This window comes from Eutrema salsugineum, unplaced genomic scaffold (assembly GCF_000478725.1).
Source record: "Eutrema salsugineum unplaced genomic scaffold, Eutsalg1_0 scaffold_11, whole genome shotgun sequence".
In the NCBI taxonomy this organism is placed as follows: Eukaryota; Viridiplantae; Streptophyta; class Magnoliopsida; order Brassicales; family Brassicaceae; genus Eutrema; species Eutrema salsugineum.
In genome coordinates, this window is record NW_006256901.1 from 9,265,107 (window position 1) to 9,282,158 (window position 17,052).

General features: G+C 38.3%; 3 protein-coding genes across 3 annotated transcripts; 1 reads left to right on the forward strand and 2 right to left on the reverse strand.

The window, feature by feature from the left end:
* The first annotated feature begins 260 nt into the window (after positions 1-260).
* On the forward strand, positions 261-2,221 carry LOC18026208 (beta-1,4-mannosyl-glycoprotein 4-beta-N-acetylglucosaminyltransferase). The gene is made up of 2 exons (XM_006409630.2): positions 261-495; positions 985-2,221. Exon 2 carries the CDS (start codon positions 1,028-1,030, stop codon positions 2,108-2,110), a length of 1,083 nt encoding a protein of 360 aa, XP_006409693.1. The 5' UTR covers positions 261-495; positions 985-1,027; the 3' UTR covers positions 2,111-2,221.
* Positions 2,222-5,595: 3,374 nt separating this feature from the next.
* LOC112089840 (glutathione S-transferase T3-like) lies at positions 5,596-8,897 on the reverse strand. Its single transcript, XM_024160595.1, has 3 exons — positions 8,432-8,897; positions 6,394-6,478; positions 5,596-5,905 (listed from the first exon to the last, which is right to left on the reverse strand). The coding sequence occupies exons 1-3, from the start codon at positions 8,895-8,897 to the stop codon at positions 5,596-5,598; spliced, it is 861 nt and encodes a 286-aa protein (XP_024016363.1).
* Positions 8,898-14,377: 5,480 nt separating this feature from the next.
* LOC18026209 lies at positions 14,378-16,537 on the reverse strand. Its single transcript, XM_024160870.1, has 4 exons — positions 16,399-16,537; positions 16,069-16,314; positions 15,834-15,974; positions 14,378-14,737 (listed from the first exon to the last, which is right to left on the reverse strand). The coding sequence occupies exons 1-4, from the start codon at positions 16,399-16,401 to the stop codon at positions 14,378-14,380; spliced, it is 750 nt and encodes a 249-aa protein (XP_024016638.1). The 5' UTR covers positions 16,402-16,537.
* Between the last annotated feature and the right edge of the window lie 515 nt (positions 16,538-17,052).

Here is a 17,052-nt window from a genome sequence, read left to right on the forward strand (position 1 = left end):
TTTTGATGTTTGTTCTATGAGTCTCTCATATATTTTTTGCTTTGTTGCAAAACCGTTTTAGTCAATAAAGGATTTTTTTATGGCAAAAAAAGCAAAGTTTTTCTTTTCAATTTAAATTTAATGGTTTATTTTCGCTTTTTATATTATTCAGAGAATTTTCCAAAAAAAAAAAGCAGACTAGGATTAGAAAATTGTTTTATTATTAGTTTTATTAATAGCTTTTTACTCATTTTTTATATACCTCGATAAAATCAGTGGCGTAGATTGGATGGTTTAGTTGTCGTTTTACAGTCCCCAAGCGTGAGAGATGTAAGAAACACCATCAGATTCCTTATTTGTTTGATTTGAGAAATTATAGCTAAATATTCGTTGAACGAAAGAGATCACACTTCTTCGGTTCTCATCTTTCCTCTATTTTACTTGAATTTTGGAGCTATCTCTACTATTTTTGGGTTTCGCTGTGAACATCCGAACCTCGAGAAATCTGGAAAAAAGGTATCTTTCGTTCTTTCAAATTGTTTTTATTTTCATCATACGAAAACAATTATTGTTTTGGGTATGGGATTATACTGGGTTATTTTCTCACTCTGTTATTAAAGAATTCAATATTGATTTTTTTTTAATTTTTGTTTTCGTCAATTTGATATGAATTTAAATGTGGAACTATTGATTATATTATTCTGCTTTGCTTTACTATACCTTTGATCTGAAGAAAGAACTCGTCCTAAGGATATGCAAATTCTGATTTTACTTTCACAAAATTTGACCATTGATTGCTTAAACTTGATGTCTGTTTTTAGGACCAAGCTTTTTGTAAAATTCAAGAATCATTTCAGCTTTCGTTGAGACTGATAGAGTTTGGAGTTGAGTCAGATTTGTTTATTTGTTTGCGTGCTAAGCTTAATTTGATTGTTTTAATCAGTTTACATAGATACCTTAATTTTAATTGTTTACATATTTAGCTATTCTGTTCTTTCTCTGCAGGAATGAAATGAGTTGGTGAGTTGAGTCAGATTTTTCTCCATAGATGACTACACGATCGTTGCGAAAATCGCCTCCTAAACTTCTGGTTCCCACTCTTGTTATACTTTTCTTGACATGTTTGTTTGGTATCATCACAAATTTCCAAACCATATCATATCTTTTCCGTCCTCTTTGGGATAAACCGCCACCACCTTTCAAACGAATACCACATTACTATGCCGAGAACGTCTCCATGGCACATCTCTGTGAACTCCATGGGTGGACACCACGAGCAGAACCGAGGCAAGTCTTTGATGCCATCATTTTCAGCAATGAGCTCGACCTTCTTGAACTCAGATGGCAGGAGCTAGGACCATACGTTTCAAAGTTTGTGATCCTGGAATCAAACACTACCTTCACAGGAATCCCCAAGCCTCTCTTTTTCGATTCCAACAAGGAGAGATTCGCGTTCGCTGAGGGTAAAATAGTACACGGAGTGTTTCCCGGGAAAAAGCGTTTGCAGGGGATTCAACAGGAGGACCCGTTTTTGCTGGAGGGGCAACAACGAGTTGCAATGAACTGGCTGCTCAAAGAAGCTGGTGTATCGGATGGAGATGCGGTGATAATGTCCGATGCAGATGAGATTCCGAGTCCGCATACTGTAAAGTTTCTTCAGTGGTGCGATGGGATACCGAATGTAATGCATCTGGAGATGAGGGATTACATGTACTCCTTTGAGTTCCCGGTTGATTACAGCAGCTGGAAAGCATCTGTGCATATATACAGCAGGAAATGGACTCAATACCGTCACTCTCGGCAAACAGACTTGATATTATCTGACGCTGGTTGGCACTGTAGCTTCTGTTTCAGACGTCTCAGCGAATTCGTTTTCAAGATGAAAGGTTATAGCCATGCGGACAGAGTCAGGCGCAAGGAGTTTTTGGATTATTCGAGGATACAAAAACATATATGTAAAGGATATGATCTCTTTGACATGCTTCCTGAAGAATATAGCTTCAAAAATTTGATTAGCAAAATCGGACCCATCCCGCCTTCTGCATCTGCCGTACATCTACCTGCCTTTTTGATTCAGAACGCTGCTCGCTTTCGGTTTCTCCTCCCTGGAGGCTGTCTCCGAGAGCCCTAGTTGAAGATCCAAGTACAAAATAGAGAAGCAATGGTTTCTTGTAGAAAGGGTTTTTGGGGTTACACCAACTTAATCCGAACAACATATAAACAATGAAATAGATCGTTATATCATGTTCTGTTTCTTTACCAAAACTAAATGGTGCGTTACCAAGTACCTTAACATGACAGAACGGCTCGAGGACTACCAACCTAGTGTCAAGCAAAAATAAATTGAATGGATTGGTTAAGTTAGAAGAGATAAACAACATAGTTGAGAATCAATGTCGAAGTAAGTAATAAACAAAAGAAAAAAATCGCAATTGAGGAAAACACCTGTTTAGAGTTTTTTTATTGAATGTGTGAATAATTAATTACAATTTTTAAAATTTGTATTTATATTCTTAAAAACTTAATTTCCAAACTCACTTGATAAAAAAAAATTTTATCCAGCCGATTAAAAAATCCATTCCGTGGGGGCGATCCATACCTCCACCCCCCCTCCTAAATGAATTCATGTTTCCTTTTGACCCAATGAAGTCCACTAGATCTAGCTAGAGCTCGCCGGCCTATTACATTTCTTTTGAGGAATCTTTCGGCCCATTACATTCTTCAGTTTGCTCTAACAGGACCTCTTTAGTTATCTTTGTCACTAGAAATAACAATTTCCACTTTGACAAAGAACTTCCATAAAGTCATCTTCAAACTCCAATAACTTCTGGGGGGATTTTTTCTTCTTCAGCACTTGAAGACATGGAACAAATCCAAGCAATGCTTGAACTTCTCCACAGTAACAGGCTTGGTCAACATATCAGCTGCATTCTCCGACGTGTGCTCCTTTTCCAACAAGACTTCTCCATATGCAGACAACTCTCTGATCTTATGAATTATGACATGAATGTGCTTTGTCCTTGCATGATATACTGGCTTCTAGGCTAGAGACAATGCACTCTGACTATCGCTGTATAGCTGAACTCCACCCAATTCTGTCACAAGTCCCTTGACCCAAAGTGACTCCTTAGCTGGCCATATACTCAGCTTCTGTGGTAGACATTGCCACAACAAATTGTAGCACAGATCTCCAACAAATTGGACCCCCAGCAGGAGTAAAGACATACCATGTAGTAGACCTTCTATTGTCTAGATAACCAGCATAATCTGAATCCACATATCCCACAACTGAGCCACACTCTTGACCACCAAACATAAGCCCAAGATCGCTTGTACCCTTTAAGTATCTGAAAATCCATTTGACGGCTTTCCAATGTTCTCTTCCAGGATTGGACATGTATTTGCTCACTTGACTAACTGCTTGTGCTAAATCAGGTCTAGTGCACACCATAGCATACATCAAAAAGCCAACTGAACTTGCATAAGGGACCTTCGACATATCTCTGATCTCTTGATCAGACTTAGGTCACTACATCGCTGAAAGTGAGAAGTGCATCGCCAAAGGTGTAGACATTATCTTTGCATCTTTCATGTCAAACCTGTCTACAATCTTCTGAATATAGCTCTTTTGAGAAAGCCATAATCTCCTAGAGCTTCTTTCTCTGCGAATTTCCATCCCAAAGATCTTCTTTGCAGCACAAAGATCCTTCATATCGAACTCTTTCTTCAATAACTCTTTCAGCTTAGCAATATCCTCCATATCTCTCACAGAAATGAGCATATCATCAACATAAAATAGTAGGTATATGGAAGAATGGTCGTCCAGATACCTTACATAGACGCAGCAGTCATACTCACAGCTTGTGTAGCCAATCTTCACCATGTAGGAGTCAAAACGTTTGTACCATTTCCTCGGAGCCTGCTTCAATCCATACAGTGATTTCTTAAGTCTGCACACAAGCTTCTCCTCTCCTAGGTTGACAAACCCCTCTGGTTGTTCCATATAGATCTCTTTGTCCATATCTCCATGAAGAAATGCTGTCTTTACATCCTTTTGATCAAGATGGAAATCCCAGCTTGCTACCAAACTCAGCACAGCTCTAATAGAAGTGTGCCTCACCACAGGGGAGAATATGTCGTTATAATCAACCCCTTTCCTCTGTGAATAACCCCTTTCCACCAATCTTGCCTTGTACTTAACTGGTTCCTTCTCAGACATCCCATGTTTTACCTTCAAAACCCACTTGCATCCTATCGCCCTCTTGCCTTTTGGTAAAGACGTTAGATCCCATGTTTGATTTCTGTCCAGGCTCTCATTCTCTTCTGTCATAGCTCCAATCCAGAAATCTTTCTCAAGACTTGAGATAGCCTCTCAAAAATTTGCTGGATCACCTGAACCAACCATCAGAGCATAACTCGCCATGTCTTCAAACCCAAATCTTTCAGGTGGTTTAATGATGCGCCTTGGTCTTTGAAGTGCCAAACTCTCCTTTGTTTTCCCATGCTGAACGTTCTGCTCCACCTCAACAGGTTGCCCATCACGTCTTGCTGTTAGTCTAGTTTGTGATGTACCAGAATCTGTGATGTACCAGAATCTGTTTCAGTCTCTCGATCTGATCTCGCCTATTGCACCATATATTGCTCATCAAAGACCACATCTCGACTGATACCCTCTTTTATCAACAGGATCATATAACTTGAAGCCTTTCACACCTTTTCCAAAACCCAGAAATATGCACTTCGCACTTCTTGGAATTCGAATCCATTTTAGATCTTTCGTCACATGGAACCAGCATGTAAGCTGGGCATCCAAATATTTTCAAGTTTGACAGATTAATATCTGTCCCAGTCCAAATTTCTTCAGCGACTTTTCCTTCTAGAGAACTCCTAGGCGACCTATTGTTGAGATACACCGCCATGTTTACTGCCTCTGCCCAGAACTGCTTAGGAAGCTTTGCATTCTACCTCAAACACCTTGCCTTTTCTGCAATAGTTCGGTTCATCCTCTCACTGACACTGTTTTGCTGTGGTGTTTTCCTGACAGTGAAGTGTCTTTGAATGCCCTCCTCACAGAGCTTCTGGAACTCTCCATCAGTATACTCTGTGCTATTATCTGATCTCAGATACTTAACCTTCTTCCCCACCTGTTTTTCAACTTCAGCCTTCCAAACCTTGAAGTTGGCAAAAACTTCAGATTTCTGCTTTAAGAAGTACACCCAAACCTTCCTGGAGAAGTCATCAATGAAGATGACAGCCTTTCTGACCAAAACCAAAGCACATCGAATTCTTCCCTGGCTTAGACTTCGACTTGTCCCTTTTACTTCCATCTTGCTTCTTTTCTTGCCTTCCTCGTTGCTGGTTGCTACTCACGTACAAACCATCACCTTGAGACTTATCCACCACGGTATTGTCCTGTCGTCTTTCCCAATGGGATTGCAGCGAAGTACAAACCGTCTCCAGCGATATAGTCGTTTTTTCCGACTGTAATGGCTGTCACCAAAGTCTCGAATTGAGGAGCAAGATCATGGCTTTATCTTCGTCCTCAATCTTAACATCCACACGCTCCAGATCTCCAATGATTTGGTTGAAGTTGTTGACATGAGCAATAAGATCGCCTCACTCTGCCATCTTCAACCCATACAACTTCTGTTTCAGATACAGCTTGCTGGATAACGATTTCGACATGTACATCTTCTCTAACTTATCCCACATCTCCTTGCAAGTCGTGATGTTCATCACCTGATTGGTGATATCATCAGAGAGACAAAGTCGAATCGTCGAAACAGTTTGATCCTGCATATCGTCCCAATCATCCTTCTCTATCTTATCCGGCTTTTTCTCTAACAGCTCCTTCTTCATACCCTGCTGCGTCAGCAGATCCTTGACTCGACTTTGCCACAGACCGAAATTCCCTTTCCCATCGAACCTAAGAACATCGAACTTAAGAGAACTTCCCTTCTTCAGGACAGCGTTTTGCGGAAAAACTTAGAGCTCTGATACCACTTGTTGTGAATCAATATCGAAGAAAGCAATAAACAAGAGAAAGAAGTTGCAATTGAGGAAAACACCCGTTTAGGGTTTCTTTATCGAATGTGTGAATAATCAATTACAATTCCTAAAGCCTGTATTTATATCCTCAAAAACCCGACTCCCAAACCCACTCGATAAAGAAAATCCTTTATTGAGCCCATTAAGGAAACCGTACCGTGGGGGCGACCCACACCCCCCCCCCCCAAAGTGAATTCACGTTCCCCTCTGACCCAATGAAGTCCACTAGGCCCAATTAGAGCTCGCCGGCCTATTACATTCCTTCTGAGGAATCCTTCGGCCCGTTACATTACTTAGCGCACTCTAGCAGGACCTTAGTTATCTTTGTCACAAGAAACAACAGACTCCAAGCTACGATCCACTCACTTTGGCCAGAGACGAATGGCAGAAGACATTGCGAAGATCCTAATCAAGTCAATGGAGTTAAGAAGTATGCAAATAGACTGCAAACCTGGTTTGCAACAAGAAGAGATTAGTGGCAAAAATCTGTTTTGTAAAAAGTCATTTTTTTTCTTTTGAATATAATTTAATATTTTATTCACAAAAAAAATATATTGAAAGACTCATTATGAACGTAGAAGAAGAACTAAGAGCATCATTATCGGTAATACCCATATGGGTTTCTTAAGGCATAGTTTAATATTATTTTGTGTTTAGAAACTTAAATAAGAAATCTAATGAATTTTGCTGTATATTGGTAGAAACCCTAATGAGTTTCTTAAAAAAAAGGTTAATAATAATGTTTTATTCCAAAAAAAGTTAATTATATGATTTAAACATATTTAATGTATAACATAAAGAATGAAAAACATAAATTTTTTTATAAATCTTTAGATGTGATCTTCTTAACGTCCAAATTTTTGTCATACATATTCTCAACTAAATCAACTTTTAATTATTGATACCTGTCTATCACGGATTTTTGTTCGAACACTCGACATATCGTGAAGATTTGTAGGGATATCTGTAGGATACGTGAGATCGACATGTGAACTTCCGTTTCCATCTCCTTGTTGGAATTTTGAAATATCAAAGTGGGTATATCCATCTCTTTCGTCGTCAACTATCATATTGTAGAGTATGACACAAGCTGTCATAATTTTTCTTATTTTCACCTTATCCCAAAAAAGTGGCGGATTTTTAACAATAGCAAACCAAGCTTGCAAGACTCCAAAAGCATGCTCGACATCTTTTCGGACAGTTTCTTGATGTTCAGCAAATAAAGATGCTTTAGGCCCCTGTGAAAGTGGAATATATTGGATAAAAGTTGCCCATTTTGGATAAATACCATATGTCAGATAGTATGCCAATTTATAATCCCTTCAGTTGACTGAAAAATTACTTGGGGAGCTTGGCCTTGAATTATGTCATCAAAAAACGAGGAACGATCAAGAACATTTATGTCGTTTAAGGTATCTGGAGGTCCAAAAAACGTGTGCTATATCCAGAGATCATACAAAACTACCGCCTCTAAACGATTGTCGGTTGTCCTAAACCACATGAAAATTGCCCTTTCCAAGCGGTCGGGCAATTCTTCCACTTCTAATACATACAGTCAATGCTTCCTATCATTTCGGAAAATCCGCGTTGCTCTCCAATATAAAGTAAACGTTCCAGATCCTCCGGTGTTGGTCTTCTTAAGTACTCCTCACCGAAAAAATTAATTATGGCTTCAAAAAAATGTTTCAAACATTTTCGAGATGTGGTTTCACCAAGCCAGATGTATTCGTCAACTGTATCTGCTGCAGTGCCATAAGCCAAGAGACGAATGGCTGCTTTACACTTTTAAAATGCAGAGAGACGAGGCCTTCCAAGAGCAACTTTCTTCTGTCTAAAGTATGGAGCTTCATTGCAAAGTTTTCCAAAAATATGCAAGAACAACGACTTGTTCATCCTAAAACATCGCCAGAATAAATTAGGAGGATATGTGGGAGCTTCACTGAAATAATCGTTCCATAAACGATTGTGGCCATCTTTCCGATTTCTTTCGATGTAAGCTCGTTTCTTTCTTGATTTTTTGGCCTCTTGATGATCTCCATAATCATTGAATTTTTTTTTAAATGTTTGATTGAAAAAATTATGAAAATGTTGATGAAAAGATTCATCACTTGATCCATCCAAATGATTGTTAGATGAAGAAGCCACGAGAAATGTTTGTTTTGAGGAATTCGTGACATATCTGTTATCAGCTTCTGCTTCAGAGCTTCTTCAAACTCAAACAACGGTTCCTTTTACGCAATGAGACTTTCTAGAAGACCCATCTTTGACAGTCATTCTTGCGTTGCGTTGTCCTTTTTCTTAATTGTCCACATGCTTTGAACTCAGACAGAGCGATCGCCTCATCCTTATTCTTTTTGCTGTTAGCTTTTGCAGCGTGCACACCAACTGGTCCTGCTTGACTGACCATCCTCGCCACTCTTGAGTTCCTCTGTTATCGCACTTGGGGAATGTGATCCCTCCTCAGCCCTTCTCTTTTCCGAGGTTGCATCTGCTTTTGTTGAAGAAAGCTCAGACCATTTCTGGTCATTACGCAACTCCTTCCAAGCATGCTCTAGGTTAAACTTCTTCTTCTGATCACTGAAGAATATTTGGTGAGCCATCTTTATGACGTGGTTCTCATTCATCCCACTGGCCTTCTCTCTTGATGCTGACTCATAAGCTCCAAATAATTTGCATACGAGGTCGTTTATCTTATACCACTGCTGCTTACATTGTCCTCCCTCGCACTTCATGCAGGCTTCGGACTTTCTGCATAGTACGCCACAATCCTCTTCCAAAAAGCTCCTGACCTTTGCTCGTTGCCAACCACATGGTCCTTGCTTGTTTTTAGCCAAGAGCTTATGAGCAAGACGTCCTCTGCTGGGCTCCATGTCTTTCTTTCTCGGCGCTCTGCAGGCGTTTCCTTGATGTTAGAAGGTTGCGTGCCCTGAGTACTGAAAAGAGGGACTTGGTCGAGATAGGGAAAGGATTCAGAGAGGGATGTATCTTGTTGACTGTTCAATAATTCAACAAAATTAGAGGGCTGAGAGGAAGCATAAGGCGAAGACATGTCCATATCAAAGAAGGAGGAGATAGAGATGAATGAAGCAGAGGAGGACTGAAAGAAAGGAGTAGAAGACACAAGGAGAAGAGGAATGGAAAAAAGGACTCAAAAGGACTGAACGGATGAGATTCAAAAGATGAAGCTACCATCAGCTTTTATTACTTCATCAAAGAAAGAGATACTAGAGATTAATGAGTTAACACCTATCTAACCAGCATTGGCTTTTAATACAACAGCAAAGAAAGAGATGACCGTAAGGAGAACTGCATTGATCACCTATCTAACCATGACATGACCTGAACCTAACAAAGCATTCATACCTATCTAACTAACCAATTTATTACCGTTATCTATACGGTAATACACATTTATTACTTATTACTCATTTTTATACTTTAAGTATAATTACTTTGTACTCATTATACTTTAAACATGAAGGAAAGTTTAAACTTACCACATCATGAGGCGAAGACGTCCTCTGATTACTCACGGATACCATTTGTCTCACCTTGTAACTTGTAAACCCTAAAAAGCTGCATACAAACAACATTGGGACTTAGAGATAGACCTAAAGAACACATCAATAACCAAGAGTGCATGAATGTATAACTTAAAGGAGAGAATGAAGTCAAGAAACTTATCTAGTTTGGTGAAGCTCTGCAACCCTCGAAATCTCAGCCTGCATATTATCATAAAAACCGGAAACAACATACTTTTCTAGCAATAGACAATCAGTGTTTAAGAACCGGTAATGAGACATTCATTTCAAACATCAATTCTTTCTACCAATATACAATCAGTTCATCGACAGAAAGAACCTTAACATAAGGTAAAACCTACCATCCACTACTAAAATTACCACAATCAACCACTTCCACCGCCGGTACTTAAATATTACAGACATGAATTGTCACCTATTCTACCTCCCAATGCATAAACAGAAAATAGATAGCAGGAAAAAAGACCAAAAACAGAATAAAGAGCAGATCAGAACCTCGAGTCGCCACTGCCTATTTCATCTGAGCCACTTCTCCTTGAATCTCCACCAGGACTTCCTTTATTTCTGCAATCTCCTCCTTGTGTCTGTCAATCAGAGGCTCCATTGTGTACAACCGATTCTCGTAGGATTGAAGCAGCGCTGTTCTATTGTAGCTTTTCATCCTTCCACTCTGCTCGTCTATACGTAGTTGTAGAATGGTTAGCTGTTCTTCAATGGCTTCATCCCACCATTTCCAGATGTGGTCTGGACTCTACACATTTGAGAATGAAAACTTCAATTATAAACTACACTAACACATAAACTAACCGTACATTTACAAATATTTCATCTTAACTCTCCCAATATTTCGGGGGACGTGTAGAACTTCCTTCCGAATATCGCTGCAGCTGTGGACTCTTCAATGATTATGGTTCGGCCACCCATCAGCTCGAGCACATCCACTATCGTAGCTTGCTACAGAAGATGAACTATTGCTGTAGCTGATCGGCATGGTGCTGAAACAGAGACAACAAAACGAATGTTAAACAGAATCGATTGCAAAACCAGAGCACAAAACGAGGAATTTGGGTTCAAAAAGTAAACATCAAGAACAACAAAATACCTTAACAGATTCGATTAGTAAACAGACGTACAAAGTTTCTCACAATAAATCAACCCCAAACCCCAAATTTTCCGAAACCCTAAATCACTTTCAATCGATTTCCTACTCAAATACCACCAGAAAATTCGATTAAAACCAAACCCAAATCAACAAATCAAACACCCCATTGATCATTGAATCATTTCTAAACACAAAACAGGTAACTCACGACTCTTAGAGAAACTGAAAATTGAAGATAGAGATTGGGATTAGATAAACACGGATTACCTGGACAGACCGTCACAGTGATCCCAGAAGCCGCCGGAGAAACAACCGCGGTCGGAGAGAACCCGTCAGAGAAACTGAATCATCAAAATCACCTTTCAAATCGCCTTTGATGGAGAGACCAAAGAGTCGGGGAAATAAGTTTTGCTTGGGGAAAAAAAATTCCAGCACAGAAAATAATTTTTTCTCCCCATTTGTTTCCACCCACTCACAAGGCACCACGTGTTCGGAAGAAACGTCTCTTATTGTCGCGAAATAAGAAACGTTTTTACAACTTTTGGGCTGGGTTTCATTATTTTTATTATTTTTTCGGGCTAAGAGATGGCCCAAGTCTCTGAGATAATGATGCTCTAATGTATAATGCATTCATGAAGACTGAACTCAGCAACAGCCACTGGTCCACATTTTTTCATCAAAATTTGAAGCCATGCTATGAAATGGTTGATTGGTCATACATATGTGATTTCGATTTTGAGAGAAAATGCCCATTTTGATTAAGAGATTCAATGAAATGGTCGTCTGTTTTTGCTAAAATGTATAAGGTGAAGGGTGTGAAACGGTGCGTTTTTCTGAGGGTGAGATAACAAGTGCGATTTAGGGTTCTTTTGCTTCTTCGCCAAGATGTTGTCGCTGGTGGGCTCTCCGCCGCAACAGGATACAGGTCAAGTGCAGAATCTCGAGCAGAGTTCTCCAGGGGTGACACAGCAGGTGGTGGAAGTTAGGGAGGAGGTATAAAAGTGTACAACTGATGGGGGAGAAGTGTTGGGTGATTCAAGCAAAACAGCTGGAACAGAGCTAAGATCTCAAACAACGAAGAGTACTTTTCCAGCAGTAGTTCAAACACAAGCGAGTGATGCAGAGATATGAATTCACTGTAAACGAAGTCGAACGTGTTCCTACTATTAAAGTTCCAAAAGAAATTATGGAGAACTACCCACCTCCGGGAGGATCTCCCTGTCAGAAAATTTCTGGATACAGTTCCGTACGTTGGAAAAGTTCATATGTTGGTGAATAAGATCTGGCCTTTATCAGACAGGACAATGAAAATAGATGTGTTTGTGGTGGACAAGACTACAATGAAGTTTCATATTAAGGATGAGAGTGTAAGGAACAGAGTATTGCGAAGGAGAATGTGGAACTTGTGTGATGTTCCAATGGTGATATCAAAGTGAAGCCCAACTGAGGAAGACAGGCAGCCGAAACTGAAGTCTATTCCTTTATGGGTGGTAGTAGAAAACATCACACAATCTCTGTATGCGTGGAAAGGTTTAGCTTTTTTGACAAGTCCTATTAGTGAACCTAAATATCTTCACCCGGATACTAAGTTATGGAAGGATTTTGAGGTGGCTCGGGTTTTTGTTGAGGTAGATCTGACAAAGCCCTACCAGAGGCTTACAATTTTGATATGGAAGGTGGTGAAAGTGTGACTATCACCTATGAATATATACCCTTGGCTGCCTGCAAAATGTAGTCAGTGTGACAAATGGGGTCATAAATCTGTTGAGTGTGTTACAAAAAGGCTACCATGAGTGCACCAGCAAGTTCTCGTAGTCTGCAACAGTCGACTCCTGGAAAGAAAGGAATGGAAACCAGAGAGGTACATGGAAGAGAAAATCAGAGAAGCTCCATTGTTCCAGTTGTACAAGAATCTGATCCAAAACTTGCACTGATGGAACTACAAGACAAATGTCAGAGTGACAAACCCTGTATCGATCAAAAGGAGGAAGGAGAGTGGAGTACACCACAGAAACCGATTAGATCTCCGACAAGGGAGGCAGAATAATATTGCTTTATTAAGCAGGTTTCCATCATAAGCAACATCGAACAAGCTTCCAAAAATTTTGGAATTGTAGACTTGTGCATAATCACATTGATTAAGTTGTCATATTTCTCGGAATCCCATTCTCGGAATCCCATTCAAGGAATGCATCACAAGAGCATGGTCCAAAATAGGGGCACCAATGCTGGAGAGAATATCAGAAAGTGTCTTGAGCTTTTGACTTTATTAGTGGATGCCGAGATCGCGGATGGCCAATGTACGAAGATTGTTCGCTAGCGGGAGCACAGACCCTTCTTTATTAACACGAAAAATTCTTGACAGCGTGCCAAAGCACATGAGCTGAACACTTTTTCTACAGAACAGAATCGAGAAGGGACTCAGAGATTTTGTCATAGATCTACATCTTGACAAGACCATCACGCTCCTTCAAATTTGTACAGCATCAGTGGATGGTTTAGAGGTGCCATCAAGGTGTCCGGAAACACTGAAACTCAGACAATGAGTTTCAAAGAGTTCACGCCACAAATTGTAGATGAGTTTTTCCAAGCTCAGAATAATTAGGACATTAGCCCTAATTTGTGAATTGAAAGGTTTGTCAACGTTGGTTGTTTGAGGATCCACAATCGGTGAAGAGAAGAAGAATAGAAAAAGAAGAAAACAAAGCCGATAGCATGAGAAGAAAGCTAATCGGCGGTGGTAGAAGAAGAGAGCGGAGGGGAAGAAACTTAAGAATCGGTATTAAGGTTTTCAAATTTTTTGATACCATGTAAGTTTTATGAATCTCTGTGTAGAGTTATGTTATTCAAAAACCCTTTATATAGGCGCTTCATACTATTATTATGTACATATTTGATATTATCAGAAATAGGAAATATTCTATATTCCTATTATCTAACACAAAAAACCATCGACATTTTCATCACTATCCAAATAACTTTCATTAATGAGAAAAGACACTTATCACCGACAATGCTATTATCAACGATAAAACTAACATCGTTGATGTGACTATCACGTCATAGCTAGATATAAGCGACTAGATTTATACAAGAGATAAATTCATCCCTCACCGACGAACAAGGACTGACGAGATCATCTCCCAATGACTTTTAGTACTATTGAGTCATTGTAAGTCTAAACGGTTTCGATCCAAAATTATCTGATCAATAAAGTTTCCTTCATCTTGTAATTTTGTTGTGTCGTTCACATACAAACCATTTAAAATTTGCCGGCAATGAACTCCAGTTGTATTATACTTTTTATGGAGAGAATTTTTGGCGAAGACTTAGACAGTTAGACTAAGTTTTAAAGTTACAAAAAGTTCGGCTTGACTTCCTACTTCAAGTGTTTGGCCAATTACTATTATAACTGTAGTAGGAAAAGTGAAACTCTAATCTCCCAAGTTAGAAGGTCTGTCTTTCATTCACTAAACCGCTATGAATTCATTGTGATTAAATTTATTCCTTACATATTTTTTTCTTTAAGGGTATGCTAAATTAACCTCTACGTAATCAAACTTGTAAAGACAATAAAAAAATGATTGACTATAAATAAACTTTATTAGATAGAGCGACAACAATCCATACATGTAACATATAAACTATATGGTGAAAATAAACTAAAAAGAAGATGAAGAAACGTTACAGGAATCAAAAGCGAACGTTAACAGAGAGGAGATCGTTGAGGAATGCCTTTGCGCCGATTGATGCAAGTAGAAATATCGTCAGGATCCTCAGAAACTACTTTATAACTATTAGCCGATTTGGGACAGAAACAGAAACCGGTTCGCTTTTTCCTCACGACGTGGGTGGTGGTCGCAGCGTCTCGTAGATCGGAGGAAGTCGATGACCAGCTCATGGACTCATCACCGTCGACCACCGTAGAGCCGGGAGTTTCGTACGCAGCAACGTCATCATCCGCGAGTAAGTCTTGTGGGATGATGTAGTCAGGGCCTAGGGTTAGAATGTGACATGGCTTTAGGAATGGAGTTATGTCCCTGTAACGTTTCATCACGAAGTCCACCTACATGTATATAATACAAGAAGTTTAGTTTAATCGCATCTTATGAACTTTATCTACCTTAAAAATATTATGCATGCTTTATTCCAGTGGTTCTTAACACAAAACTAATATTACATGTAATTTAGGGTCTGAGGGATTACGGATTTTGGCCCAAAACATCCAAAAATAATAATAATAATACTGATAATAATAATATTAATAATAACAATAATAATAATAGATAATAATAATAATAATAATAAATAATAATAATAATAATATGCACGCTCAAACAGTTTAGATTTTAAAATGTTCTTAAAAAAAAAAAAATCTTTGATGTTTACGACTATATCTGTGTGACACACAGTATGTCATTGTGTATTAACGGTATTTCCTTACACATGATATATATTACAAAGTGCATGCGCAACAGGATTTGAAGTGTGGTGGTGTCCGAAAAAACTTGTGAACACACCACTATCTCACATGATTTTGGAGTATTTATGCAAGAATAAGAAAACATTGTTCTTACAGCGATTATATAACAGAGTTATTTCAAATAAAATAGCCTACCATTACGGAATTTCTTCATGTCTTTAATTAATACAGTATTTCAATGTACAAGATTTCAAATCCAACAATATATATATATAGTATATTATATAATAATTGGCGTATCTTAGTAATCCTAGATTTTTTCGAGATCCTTTAGCAAACCTTTGTTTATTTTTTCTTAAAATTTTTTTTTTTAAAAAATTGAGATTGATCGTCTTTGGAAAATAACAAAATTGACGAATTTAAATCATTTTCTAACGGATGGTCAGTAATCTAGCTGAGTCACAAAATGTAGTAGTTGTATATTGAAGACATAAATCAATTCAGGAAAAGATCAGGTTTTCCTTCATAGATATGAATCAACTCTAACGTCTGAGACGGGCATATTTAAAGATCCATAAGTATATATATATATATATATATATAATATAAATCTATATAAAAACCCAATAGCTTTGTTAAGTGATCATAATGAATGAGAATCAGATAATAAGCAGAGCTAGGTTGAGTAATTTATAGAATTGAATCGAGTAATTTATAGAAGTAGTAGTTATGAAATAACCTTACAACCCAAGGAGCAATGGATAAACGGTTCTTGAAGACTTCGGTCACATGAAGTGCAATAGTTGCCAGCTCCTTTGAATTGTCTATTCTGTGGTCTCTTCTTGATGAAAACAACTTTTGCACTATTTATTGTATAAGCCTGTCCACAATTCACCACCAATCAATATATATATATATATGTGTGAGGGAAATATATATATGTATAGTATTAAGATTGAGAATACACTACTGACTTGAACGTTAGAGCAGTCGATGAGTTTCTGAAGATCTTCAAGCCGAACAACATCGTGATACACATAACGGCGAACCTGGAGTAGTCTATGATATCTATGTGATGGTACACAGTGAGGGCAGAGGCTGATGCAACAATCAAGACAACACACGTTCTTCTCGTTCTTCTTTGCCGTCTCATGGTACGGACATCCAACAAAGAACTTTTCTGCGTAAAGTGCATCTAACCAAGCCGGTTTCTGAATTCCCTACCACAAACGATTTACAGAATTTCTAAATGATTCAATTCACCAAAAAAAAAAAATAATAAATAAAAAGACAACTTTATATACCATAATTCAATTGTTTCCTACATGTATGACCACCATTAATATCTATAGAATACCAAGGATTCTACATATGTACAACGAGCTACGATGAGGATAAACCAACAATTATAAGAAATTGGGTATGATGAACGAGAATAATCAGAGATTCTTAATCTGGCATAGAAATGAAGAAATAAGAGTAGAAAAAGTTAACCAACCATGAGGACACAACTGAAAGTAAGCTTTGGGAGATGGGATTTTGGCCACTACTCACTACAAAGAGTAATATTCGGAAGAGAGAAAGGTAAGTGAGGTTAGAGATGATAGGATTTATGGAGGATCACAAGAGAGAAGATTAAAAAAAAAACAGATTATATTTAATTATTCCTCGAAGATATAACTCCTTTACACATTTAAATTTCAGATAAATTTGGTTTGTTGTTTATTAGTGTTGGTGAGATGAGAGAAACAAGGAGAGAGAGAGAGAGGAACGTGGGAGCTGTTTCCGTGTCTCCTACTTTTAACATATATTTATTTGGTTATCGCCTTGGCTTAAGAGCTCAATTAGGTTAAACCCTCCTTGAAGAAGCTGCTATAGCTACTCCAAAATTTTAATTTACCAGTTTATCTTATAATTCTTCCTTTTTAAGATTTATGAAATAGGAGATTAGTCGATGT